General features: G+C 48.1%; 1 protein-coding gene across 1 annotated transcript; it reads right to left on the bottom strand.

Annotated features, from left to right (window-relative positions):
• Positions 1 to 8,112: 8,112 nt before the first annotated feature.
• On the bottom strand, positions 8,113 to 10,539 carry LOC120730633 (forkhead box protein I2-like). The gene is made up of 2 exons (XM_040027064.1): positions 9,060 to 10,539; positions 8,113 to 8,910 (listed from the first exon to the last, which is right to left on the bottom strand). The coding sequence occupies exons 1-2, from the start codon at positions 9,580 to 9,582 to the stop codon at positions 8,252 to 8,254; spliced, it is 1,182 nt and encodes a 393-aa protein (XP_039882998.1). The 5' UTR covers positions 9,583 to 10,539; the 3' UTR covers positions 8,113 to 8,251.
• Between the last annotated feature and the right edge of the window lie 2,674 nt (positions 10,540 to 13,213).

Here is a 13,213-nt window from a genome sequence, read left to right as displayed (position 1 = left end):
AACAAATCCGATCACCTCGATTGATCAGTCATATTTCGATCTGATTAATCAGTAAATTAAGGCTGAGTGTGAAACAGCTGTGCAGGGAAAACATCTGGAACATGTGGCTCAGTTTCAGGTGCTGCAGGTCTGCGGTGCAGCCACACGGGGGCAGCAGCGCCGCACAGAGGCTGTTACTGCAGCGCAGAGACTGTTTGTGTTCAACATGGAGCAGCTTTGCTTATTTATGCAGCCCTGGTTTGTTACAGCAGATCGATGATGAGCGACAGTGAAGCAACATGAGTGACTCGTCTCACCAATAATCAATAAACACACTCATTGATCCACAAAAACGAGCAAAAGGACCAAAAATGAGTAAAAATACAAATAAATTTGATCTAAATTGAAGAAAGAATCAAATGAATATTTGAAGTTTAAAAAGCACAAACATTAAAGGGTGAGACAGGAAATGATGTCACAGCTGTTACATCATCAGTGACCCTGCAGCATCTAACCTGCGAGCTGGACCCGGAGCCACGTGCCGGGTCTGAAACAGGAGGACGGACACGTCTCCGGGGTCGTCCGGCACGGTGGGGTCAGTGTGGCCACAGACTGTATATAAAAGATGGTCATGACCCAGTGAGGCTGCTAAAACCACGAGCAGTTTCATTATTAGCGTTTTGTTTTTCCCCACATCATCGCTGATTACTGTCAGGAATGTTTTCACGCTCGGTCAGCTCAACGTGCCTCAACACAGCATTTAATCTGTTATTAGACTCAACTGGCTTCTGTCAAAGTGTAAAAGAACCCTGCAGGTTCCAACCTTATAAACAGGACATTTGCAGAATGACTGAAACCAGCCCACTGAAGGAACAATGAGCTGGGAGGTCAGTTCTAAGGTCTCTAATCAGAAGTACCTGACTCCGTGGTATAATTCTCAAACACGTAGCCTAAAGCAGATGACTCGTAATCTGGAGAGGAAATGGCGTGTCACAAATCTAGAGGATCATCATTTAGCCTGGAGAAATAGTTTGCTGCTTTATAAGAAAGCCCTCCGCAAAGCCAGAACATCTTACTATTCATCACTGATTGAAGAAAATAAGAACAACCCCAGGTTTCTCTTCAGCTCTGTAGCCAGGCTGACAAACAGTCAGAGCTCTGTTGAGCCAACCATCCCTTTAACGTTAACTAGTAATGACTTCATGAACTTCTTCACAAATAAAATTTTAACTATTAGAGAAAAAATGACCAGTAATCATCCCACAGATGTAATATTATCTACAGCTACTCTTAGTACCATTGATGTTAAGTTAGACTCTTTTTCTCCAATTGATCTTTCTGAGTTAACTTCAATAATTACTTCCTCCAAACCATCAACGTGTCTTTTAGACCCCATTCCTACAAAACTGCTCAAAGAAGTCCTGCCATTAATTAATGCTTCGATCTTAAATATGATCAACTATCTCTAATGATCAGCTATGTACCACAGGCCTTCAAGCTGGCTGTAGTTAAACCTTTACTCAAAAAGCATCTCTAGACCCAGCAGTCTTAGCTAATTATAGGCCAATCTCCAACCTTCCTTTCATATCAAACATCCTTGAAAGAGTAGTTGTCAAACAGCTAACAGATCATCTGCAGAGGCTTATTTGAAGAGTTTCAGTCAGGTTTCAGAGCTCATCACAGCACAGAAACAGCTTTAGTGAAGGTTACAAATGATCTTCTTATGGCCTCTGACAGTGGACTCATCTCTGTATCTATTATTGTACGATCAACTGTACAATATAAAGCGCCTTCAGGCGACTATGAATTGAATTGAATTAGCTCGATGACGGCAGGCGCTCCTTTGGTTTCTGTTTCAGCCTGACTCTCTGCGGAGCGTTGTTTCGTCCCTCTCTGAGTCTTGATGCTCCTTTTGAACGGCTGCATTAATAAATCACCTGTCCACGTGTGCGTCTGCAGGAGCTGCGGGACACGTTGTTATTGTTTGCAGCAGTTACCCCCATGACGCCGTGCTCGTGTCTCAGCGTGCCTCCTCGGGTCGGGACGTCCTCACGAGAAGTTTACACACCAGCAGTTCCTGTGTTTGTCCGCCTGACAGAGGAAGCTCAGCAACCCCAACACCACGGTAACGTTACCAATCCCTGCCTGCATGTTTCCTGATCCACTCGCAGGAGGTCGCACGACACAAACACCTGCAGCTTCCTCGTGTCAGCGTCCTTGTCTTTGTGCTCTCGGCTAGTGTAGAAACATCACAGACAGGCCAGAGCTCAGACCTCTGCCGAGTCTCTGTCAGCCCACTCTGTGACCCACGGCTGTGACCGAGCCCACCTCATCCCTCTGCAGGCACACTACAGAGGGCGTAAATCCCCCCATGAGACACGTCATCACAGAGTCTCTGTTGCTAAAGGGCACATCAGCACGAGGGCTGGCAGAGGAGCTGGCAGCAAGTGGCGGCATGTGTGTGGTCGACCCTCTAACCGCCACGCTGATGTCTGGCTGCCGCATATTTGCATAACGTCGCACAGATGGAGTCTGAGAGCCGGAGAGGGAAACTGACAGCAGCACACCCTCATGTTTATTACATATATGACAGTCTGACCTCAGTCTGACCTCAGTCTGACCTCAGTCTGACCTCGGCACAAAGCTAATCTCACCCCGACCCTGCAGATATGACCTAACCTCTTCCAACAGTCGTAACTCACCTGTGCAACACTCGGTTCTTACTGCTGCACCGAGTCTGTCTGCAAGTTTCTCCTGACATCTGCCATCATTGTCTGAGCTTTATTGGAAAGGACGGGGCTCTGTCCCTCTGTCCCCTCTGTCTCTGTCCTCTCTGTCCCCTCTGTCCCCTCTGTCTCTGTCCTCTCTGTCCCTCTGTCCCCTCTGTCTCTGTCCTCTCTGTCCCCTCTGTCCCCTCTGTCTCTGTCCTCTCTGTCCCTCTGTCCTCTCTTTCCCTCTATCCTCTCTGTCCCTCTGTCCTCTCTGTCCCCTCTGTCCTCTCTGTCCCCTCTGCCAAATCTACCCACCCCTAAAGCAGATTGATGCGTCTCCATAAACCTCTGGCGTCTGGATGACATTAAAGCTCGGTTGGCTCTAAACTGTTTACATTTGAAAGAAAAGACAGCAGGTGTTTGGTCCTGGTGTCCCTGTTTGGTCCTGGTGTCCCTGTTTGGTCCTGGTGTCCCTGTGAGTGCTCCTCTGTAGATTTGGGATCCTGATGTTTATTTTAAACCTGTTGTTCCTGACGTGGGTTTCAAAGTGGACAGCTAAATCAGAGCAGTGGGGAAGTCCAGTTTTTATCATTTAATGCGACTGACAGCACCTTTGAACCTGATCCAGGCTCTTACTTGTTGTGTAGCTCACCACAGTAATGAGGAGGTGAGCCAGTCGCTGCTGTCGCAGCTGCGCGACTGCTAGCAGGTCAAACAGAGCATGTGACCCTGTGCTGGCCTCTCTGGCTGTCGGTGCCCTCAGTCTCGCCTCTCTGAGCTTCTTCATCCCCACACATCCTGTCGGTCTCTCAGGTCAGCTGACCAGAGGGGGCGGGGCCTTTTCTATGGTGGCTCCTAAATGATGGAATAGCCCCCCTCCACACGTTAGAGCGGCCCCTTCTTGTCCACTTCAAAGACGCGTTAAAGCCATTTTCATTCTTTGGCCTCAGAGAGACTCAGTTTCTCTTTTCATTAAATTATTCATTATTTTACTTTTTCTTATGTAATTTGATTCTTTAGTGAACAGCATGTGTTTAAAGCACTAAATGATGATGATGATGATGATGATGCACTGAAACAGTTGAAGGTGAGCTGGCGGGCGGCTCGTCACGCTGGTATCCTGACAGCTTTATTCAGGGCGACCTCTAGCCTTCGTTTCACGTCCGTTAAAGTGAAACCACATCGGCTCCTCCCCCAACCATCAGGGAGACTCACCTGCTGACAGCTCTCAGAGCAGCGACAGTTTGCTTTCTGAGCACATTCAAACTCAAACTGGTGAAACCTGCAGAAACCCAAAACACTCAAATCTGCTCCATTAAAAATCTTTTCTTCAGCCTTCAGTCAAATCTGGATCACAGCCCCCGAACAAGAGAAGCCTCAGCTGACCCGCTGCTGTTCACTGGAACCTCTGTGAGGTTTTAAGTGGTTTGATTGGTCTTCACTGTATCTGGACTGGTGAAACCTCTGAGTGAGCCCATGCAGAGGTCTGCTCCCCGTAACTTCATGTCCATACAGGACCAATCATAACACCCATACAGTGTTACTGCCAAAGAGTCGTACCAGCAACCCTACGTACCCAGAAACACTGGTGCTGTAAACCCACCACCATCACCCAGTGGCCCTGAGAGGATCCAAAACCGTCACAGAGCTGAGTAGTGGAAAGTTGCTGTGGCCTCAGGCTGAGTGTTGACAACCTCTGCCAGCCGAGACATCAGGAGGACGAACAGGTGAGGAGGGGGAGGGTAGGGGGGGAGGAGGTAGACCAGCAGAAACCTGTTAGCAGAACCTCGGCGTGTAGAAAGTAACTTTGCATGAAGATCAAATACATGAAGCTCACGTCGCTGCACAAACGCTGGACTTGAACCAGCGTGAGTGGAGCTACACAGCCTGACGGTGGCGACGTCCACACTGTTGTTTTCAGTCGAACAGCTGTTCATCCTCACTGAAACGTCCCGTACTGCGCATGCATGAGGCTCGTCTGCCGCTTTACTTTCCTGCGCTCTGAAATGTCGCAGCAGCAGAACGTCGAGGAAAAGCAGCGAGTTTTGAAAATGGACCGACGATGAGGTGGAGTTGTTGCTGCGCGGTAAAGAATTTGAAGAAAAGCTACGAGGAGCCCGACTGTAACAGGCTGCAGACAAACAGCTGCTGTGTAACGGCCTCTGCTGTCTTATTGGTCACATGACTGCATCACATGACTGAAATGCATCATTGTTTCCAAACACCTGCGGTTACGCAGTCCACACTGCGATGGAGTGTTTTCAAATGTATCCGCTTTGGAGAGCGTTTCCAAAACGCTGCGTTTCCCTTGACGTAACACGCCGCCTCAGTGCTGACGGGAGGCCAAAACACAGAACGCATTGGTGTGGACATGGCGTCCGTTGCTGCTGCGAGCACAGAGGCGTGCACCGATGAGCTCGCCTCACGCTCATAGGATGTCCTCTGTAGGCGGGAGCTTCGCTGTCTCCAGCTGCTCCTCACTCAGGGATGGAGCCGGGACGTCAGGGAGCGGGGAGTCTGAGGTGGAGGAGGACAGGACGCCGGTGCAGGACCACGGCAGTCTGCGAGCTGCGGCGTCTGCTGAGGAGGCTCGCGTGTTTCTCTCTGCTTGTGCCGGAGCAGCTGATCAGGACCATCACACGCATCTCCGGACTCTGGAGGAGGATGCTGGTTAGACCGGCACAGGGGGACGGCGGGGGCGCTGTCGCCTCACAGAACCAAGGTCCCGGGTTCAGTCCAGCCTGCGCTCTTGCCCGGGGTTACTGGCTGATGTGTTAGTGCTGTGTCCTCACAGCGCAGCCTCACCTGTAGTCTCCCTGCAGTCTGACCTTTGACCTCCACGCTGCTGTTTCAGGGGACCTCTGATTGGAGGATAATGAAGTCGAAGCTGGATGTGGCAGAGGTCAAAGGTCAGGTTTCTGTAATGACTGTGTGCACGCCATCGTTTTCATAACCGCGTCTAAAAAAACGACTTCAGATTTGACCGAAGACCAACAACCTGCTATGAGTCTGTGTGTGTGTGTGTGTGTGTGTGTGTGAGTGTGTGTCTGTGTGTGTGTGTCTGTGTGTGTCTGTGTGTGTGTGTGTGTGTGTGTGTGTCTGTGTGTGTGTGTCTGTGTGTCTGTGTGTGTGTGTCTGTGTGTGTGTGTCTGTGTGTGTGTGTCTGTGTGTGTGTGTCTGTGTGTGTGTGTGTGTGTGTGTGTGTGTGTGTGTGTGTGTGTGTGTGTGTGTGTGTGTGTGAGTCTGTGTGTGTGTGTCTGTGTGTGTGTGTCTGTCCGTGAGTCTGTGTGTGTGTGTGTGTGTGTGTGTGGTCAGAGTGAACTTCAGTGTGATGACTCGTCTGAGTTCAAAGTGTTTCATGTCGATCATCAATAATCAATAATCACATTGAGGCTCTGGAGGAGCTGCAGCCTCATCACTGAGTCGTACCTCAGGGCTTCAGTCATCCTGCCAGCTGAGATCATTCAGCACCACCCTCCTCCCCCTCCTCCCCCTCCTCCTCCCAGTCTCAGATGCAAATGCTGTGGTTTTAATGGGGATGACTGGGGGGTGTTTTGCCCCCACACGCTGCATGGATGAGGCCTGTGGCGGCAAACAGACGGCACACGTTGGCCCTCCGCCTCCTGTTGTGTCAATAAGAGTGTGATGAAAGCTATCAGCAGCTGATCGATGTGTGTGTGTGTCTGAGGACGCGTGGAGTGTAAACAAGCGGCACACTTACACCTCGTCCACCAATCACACGCAGCCTGTTCGCTGACGACGTGATGACGATCAATCATTTCTACATTTATGTCGTACATTTGAAATCTGCCTCAGAAAAAACTAAGAGTGTAACTCCTGAGCGCGCTCAGATTTCACCCTGCAGGTTGAAGGCAGGTAAACCCGACAGCAGCTCAAACATGGGGTCAAAGGTCAGGAATGTCAGAGGAGGAAGGAAAGTCCACCTGGGGAAAGTTTATGACCACATTCAGTTCAATTCAGTTTTATTTATAAAGCACCGAATCACAACAACAGCCTACCTTATTACGTAGACTGGTACCTGATTACATCACCTTACAATGACACACACATGACACACATGAGCGCGCACTTTGGCCACAGTGGGGATCCCAGACTCACAGTGATACATCACATGGGTAACACTGCAGGGCCAAATGTAAGCGGCCTGGTAGCATCCTGCTGTCCCAGGAGAGCTCAGTCTGAGCTTTAGCCGCGGATAACACACACGGAAAGTAACTCCACCAGAGCGCCTATTTCGGGTCACTTTTGCCGGTGTTCACGGTCCCAAGTCCAGATAAAAGAGCAGGGTTGTGACATTAGAAAAACAATAATTACTAAAAGAAATTTAATTTGTAGTTTTAAATATATTCTAAATGCTTTTAGGGTGTTTTTTACTCACTTTATGTCTCTTCCACAATGTTATATCTCTCTCATCTACAGCGTCTGTTACAATTACAGAGGCATGAGCAATTAGGCAAATTAGGCAATGTCGTCATTTAGCGACTTTTAGGACAGCCAATAGCAATTTTCCTTACTGAGGAGTTGGCAACACTGCTCCCAAACAGAAACCTATAAAAACTCCCAAAGACCCCAAAAGAACCACAGACCTCCAAAGACTCGTTTTAATCTTACTGGACGACTTTTGCTCAAGAACTGTGTGATTTTAAACAGCTGCTGATAAAGAACAGACAGACCTTTAAGCTAAAACTACATAAAGATGCTAACATCTTATACACTCATAGAAAGAGGCCATCTTTACAGCTAAAACTAGCTAACATAATCATTTAAATATGCTAACTGTACAGCTAACATAACCATTAACTAAGGTTATAAAAAAAGGGCTAGTTACACTGCTATGCTACACTGCTAATGTTATAGAGACATTCTAATTGAAAACCTGTAAGCTAAATGCTAATTTCATTGCTAAAGTTATGCAAAGACAGCTGCTCACACGCTAAAACTAAAGAACTAGCTCAGCAGCTAAAGTTACCCAGAGATGCTAATCAGCTTCATATAAATTCAATGTTAGCTACACAAAAACACCAGAAGCTAAAATAAAGCGTCGCTATTCATTTCCCCCTTTTAATTTGTATAAATAGCAAACATCCACTTCAATGAAGTTTAGCTATTCAGTATTGTTTTAAAAAAAACCTGCAGCAAAACTCATGCTAAAGCTAAACTTAGCTGCTTTTGTTCATATAATTTAAATATAACCTGTAATAAGTTATAATTTAATGCAGTGTAAAAGTTTAATTATGGTTATTTTTATTTTAAGAGATAAAAATTTTAAGATATTGATTAAATCTCATTTACTTAAGTCTTTTCTTCTCTTTACTTTTTGGTTTTAAAAGTGACTTTTTACAAATTCTGTTTTTGTGCAGTTAAACGTTTCATTGACATGTTTGGAGACATTGAACAAAAACATTGTTTTAAACTTAAATGGTTTTTTAATTCCAAACACCAACATTCACTCATATTTACACGTTTTCTCACTTATCCTAAAGTTGTGAAAGTATAAAAAGATAAATAGAAACTTTTCAGGGCGGACAGGCTAGTCTGTTTCAGTGCTGGAGGACCAGCGAGTCGAGGGGCAGAGAGTCACTGAAGCCCCCGGAGAACAGAGGCTGGCTCTGGGCCTGCAGCTGCTGCAGCTGCTGCAGCTGCTGCGTCTCCTGGAGCTCCACCTGAGGACAGGACGCCGTCTGCAGCTCAGTGTAGAGTGACGGGGAGCCAGTCTGAGGGTCAGGGAGCGGGCAGAAGTTAAAAGGACTGGCCTGGGAGGACGAGAAGAGAGGAGGCGGCGAGGTGTAGAAGGATGGAGAGGAGCAGCTGATGTCCCACTGTGGCACCACGGCACCGGGCGAATAAGAAGACGTGTACCCCTGAGGCGACGGGAAGGCCTGCTCTGGTAACTTCATGTAAGGTGCGGAGGAGGGAGGAAGAGGAGGAACGAGGAAGAGGGAGTCCTGGAGGTGGCAGAGGAAGCTGCTGAGGTTGGACGCAGCGTCTGAGAGAGGAGGCGGCTCCGTGCTGTAACTGCTGCTGCTGTGCACACTGGGAATTTTTGGGCTGGGCTCTGAGGAGGACGGTGATGATGAAGAGGAGGAAGATTTCTTCTCATTGGTCTCACAGTCGTTCTTCCTCTTCCTCTTGCGGCGGAAGTTTCCGTTGTCAAACATTTTCTCACAGTTCGGGTCCAGAGTCCAGTAGTTCCCTTTACCTGCAGGGAGGAAGAGGAGGAGGAAGGTTAATCAAACTTTTCAGACAAAACCTGGATGAAGAAACGGAGTTTATACTGGAAACAAAGCACAAAACATCTTCCTGTCTCTGACGAATCAGAGCCTCAGAGCTCAGGTGTGCTCGCCTCACCTGGATCGCGCTCGTCCCGGGGAACTTTCTGGAAGCAGTCGTTGAGCGACAGGTTGTGGCGGATGGAGTTCTGCCAGCCGGCCTTGCTGCGGCCGTAGAAGGGGAAGTTGTCCGAGACGTACTGGTAGATCTGGCTGAGGGTCAGCCGCTGCTCTGGAGCGCTCTTTATTGCCATGGCGATGAGGGCAGAGTAAGAATATGGCGGGCGGACCAAGCTCAGCATCTCGTCCTGGGAGAACCAGGGCATGCTCCTCTGGAGCCCGTAGAGATGAGGGTGGAAATCCCTGAAGGGTGGGGGCAGCCCCGGTGCACATCCTGCGGCGAAGCTCTGGTCCAGGCTGGAGGCGAAGCTGCAGCTGTGGGCCGGCTGGAGCCACGCCGACGGGCTGGACGCAGGTGGAGACAGAGGGCCGTACAGGCTGAAGTCGGACGGGTCGAGGCCCAGAGATGGGAGCTCCTGCTGGGGCAGCGAACGTCTGCAGACGGGGGGGGACGGGCCACGCTCCGGCACAAAGGACGCCATGCTGCTGCTTCTTCCAGTCTGCCTGCACCTGTCTGCTCCATACACCTGCTGCTCACCTGAGACACTTATACCCTGCTGCCCCGCCCCCTGTACGAGCCGATTGGCTGCTGGGGCATGAGCGCGAGGAGTGGGCTGATTTGAATAAGAACAGGTTGACTTGTTGCCCCGGGGCAGATCAGGAGGATCGAATGCAGACGCCAGCTCGACCCTGCGAGAGGGGAGCAGACGCAGCTCTGATCTCACAGCTTCATCGCAGCTGCGTCGCTGCTTTCTTCAGCTGCATTTGAGACATTTTAAACTCTGAAAATTCAAATATGTTCATGGTTTCAGTTCTTAATTCTGAGTCTTTTTCTTGTTGAATGTCTGTTTGCTGTTGTTCACAGCTGGCCGTGTGAGGCTGTGGATGAGGGTTAAAGCTCACTCAGCTTCTGCAAACACTGAAACACTGATATTTGTTTATTGGTGTGTTTACGGTGATTTCCTGTGACCGTGACTTTCCCACTCGATGAACTTTGTAAGCCATAAAATGCTGAAAGCGTTGTCGTGTTCCTAAAGAGCGTGTCTGTGACCCCTGCCCGTTCACCTCCTCACAGACCCTGAGTCGTTTCTGCAGCTGCTGTTTGAGGCGTCGCCCGAGCCCTTTGTTCTGCAGACGTCCCCCGACACGCTGACAGTCAGCATGTCTGCAGGCCCGATCAAAATAACTCACATTCTCATGTAAATGCTTCAGCGCGCCTCCCAACGAGGGCTCGTTTTCACTGTGGCTCTAACTGCTCAGCTGATCTGTGGCAGACGCCCCGATGATCGTCTGTCAGCAGACACGAGCTCGGGTCTGAGGCTTCAGTCCAGCAGCTCCATCACAAAGTCCCGAGTGATGGAGCAACACGGAGGTCATGATCCTGATGCTGCAAAGCTGCCACACACAACTTTCTACTTTACTCAGTTACTTTACAGCCTGAAGGAGTTTGTTCAGAGTGAGCATGCATGAGGACGGAGCTGAGCCCATGTTTGTGTAATAACTGTCCTCATGGCTGTCATGTGACTGCGCTGTCATGTGACCATCCTCCTGTCAGAGCCTGCAGTTCCTCCGACGTCCAGCAGAGGCAGCAGAGTTCAAATAAAGCTGTTTACAGCATGATGCACCAACTGGTTTCTGTCCGCTCGTTCAGTCTGACGTCACTAGCCGTGTCTGGGCCTAAACTCCGCTGCAGGTCCATATATCAAACGATCACTGTGGCATTACTGAGAGTTGAAAAACTGTCTAAAGTCTTTCATCTTTAATAAAATGATCAGCGTTCTGCTCTACCAGGTGTAACAGTTGAGTTTAACATCCAGGCATCCATGAAAACTGAATTTATGACATTTAACGGAGTTAAAAGTTAGCAGGGAGTTAGCTCGCTAGCTTCTATCTAAATACAATATAGCATGTCCTGACTGCGGGGTTTTGGAAACAAATTCAAACGTACCACTCTGTTATCACTTCCAACATAGATGAAGACAGAAAACTAAACAGCAGTGACGTTTGTAGGGTTACTGAAGTTGGGCTAGCTGGTATATAATGATGTGCTACGTGACCGCTAGCGACACAGCTATGTTAGCATAATATAAACAAGCTAACTTTTTTCCACTCGATAAAAGTTAACGTGAGTGTTCTCGGTGGTCAGGAACAAATGTAATCGCATGGCAGGATGCTGTAAAAGGACCAAACTTCAGCCAGGAGAACAACTGAGATAATCCATCCACAATACGAGGTTAGTCATTCATATACTGCTGCATGGGCTGGGCTGTAGTTACATCCTAAGGTTTTAAAAACTGAGCTTAAATAAATGATTAGCGGTAATAAAAGCCGAGGGAGGTCAACAGTGATCACTGACTGTTTTAGGAGCTTTTTGAGATCAAACAGAAGAAAATACAAAACATTAAACATGTTAACAACACAAAAGCCATATTAAACGCAGACTACTTTAGACCCGGAAGTAGGATTCGTCACGTCATCACTTAACGACCGGATAGCAGCTGTGTTCCATAACTCACCTGTATTAGGGTTCATGTTTGCATTATTAGGGGCGTGGCCTCTCTGACTGACAGGTGGATGGTGACACAGTGTACCCCCCACCCCCACTGAGTCGTGTGCAGGACACAATCACTCCGTCAGCGTGGTGGAGGAGCTCAGCACCATGAGGAAGATCCTCCGATGAAAGGCTCGTGGAAGCTGAGACAGCGAGAAGAGAAAACATGACTTACGGCGCAAAGACCAGAAAGAAAAAGGAGGCAGAAGAAAGTTTCTAGGTGGTGGAGCTGGTGTAGAAGCTGCTGTGGACTGTGGGTGCAGTGGGAGCTGCAGGGCTCGAGACTAATGTTTTCCCACAGTTGCACTTTTTCTCTTTGGTGCTCCCAAATTTTTCAACCGCATCACTGAACACTTCAGCTTTACATGTAGACTTTTTTAAACTGCTGTCCATACAGACAACATTGATGAATGATTAACAATCTGTCAACACAAAGTTCTTTATTTGGAGCTCATTTCTACACGTTACCGTATTTTTAGGGCACCGGATTATAAAAACAGTCAAACTTTACGCCATTGATTCATTCATGCTGAACTCTCACACAGCTGCTCTGTTCTCATGCTGCGCGACTGATCGAGTTTGAAGCTTCGTAACCATGTCTCTTAGCAGGAGCCACTTTGGGCTCCTTATGCACGCACAGTACAGTAATATTATGTTGAAGCACGGTACGTATCACTCCGCGAGGGTCCTGACTACAGTAGCTATAACGCTCCATCGAGCGTTGCGGGTTCGTAGCTTAGCAAAGTCGTGCTAAACATTTTAACTGCTTTGAGCGCCGTGTAGCACATCAAATCAGTTCGAGGTCAGTAAACACAACCAGAATTCACACATAGGGCGCACTTTTGTGGAAATGAAAGGATTTTAATTGCACCTTATAGTCCAAAAAACACGTTACTGAAAAGGTTCTTGTGCTTAAAGTGTTTCACTGAGCTGAAATTTAAACTTAAAATATCTCAAGACATATGAAATAAAAAGAAAGTCTAAATTAAAAATGCCTCAAAGGCTTCAAACTGAACATCTCAAAGGCTGTGTCCCAATTCAGGGTCTGCAGCCTCAACGGTCCTCAAGGGCCACGTACATAAAGACCGCTAAGGCCGGAAGTGCGAGGCTTGTGAAATGGGCGGTCTAGCCTCCGTCGCGCTGCCCAGGTTGCCTAGCAACCATGATACTAACAGCTGGAAACGTGTCATACAGCTTTGTTTGACAGAGATGAAGGAGAACATCTTTTGTTCATTTGTTTGTTTGTTTCTACATGAGCTTTGATCATTCTCTGATTAAGCTCAGCTATTGAACGGCGTATATTTGAAAGTAAAGGCTTTAAAACCAAGTTAGCACAAACGTCACTAATGTCACATGACTTTGCCGACATGTGGCCAACAGTAATGTTTAATGTTCTTCGTTATCAAACATTTGCACATAAATAAGTGACATCATATTCAGTACTTAAAGTTTACTCTTCGGCCGCCCCTCATCCGCCGTTTTTTTCGGCAAAATTATCCACACCCACCGCCGCGCTATGCATTCTGGGATATGTTGGGCCACGAAGTCTACACCGCCACGTC

Source organism: Simochromis diagramma, unplaced genomic scaffold (assembly GCF_900408965.1).
Source record: "Simochromis diagramma unplaced genomic scaffold, fSimDia1.1 OVJJ01000773.1, whole genome shotgun sequence".
Classification (NCBI taxonomy): domain Eukaryota; kingdom Metazoa; phylum Chordata; class Actinopteri; order Cichliformes; family Cichlidae; genus Simochromis; species Simochromis diagramma.
Note: the sequence above shows the minus strand (reverse complement) of the source record. Positions and strands in the feature narration are given on the sequence as shown.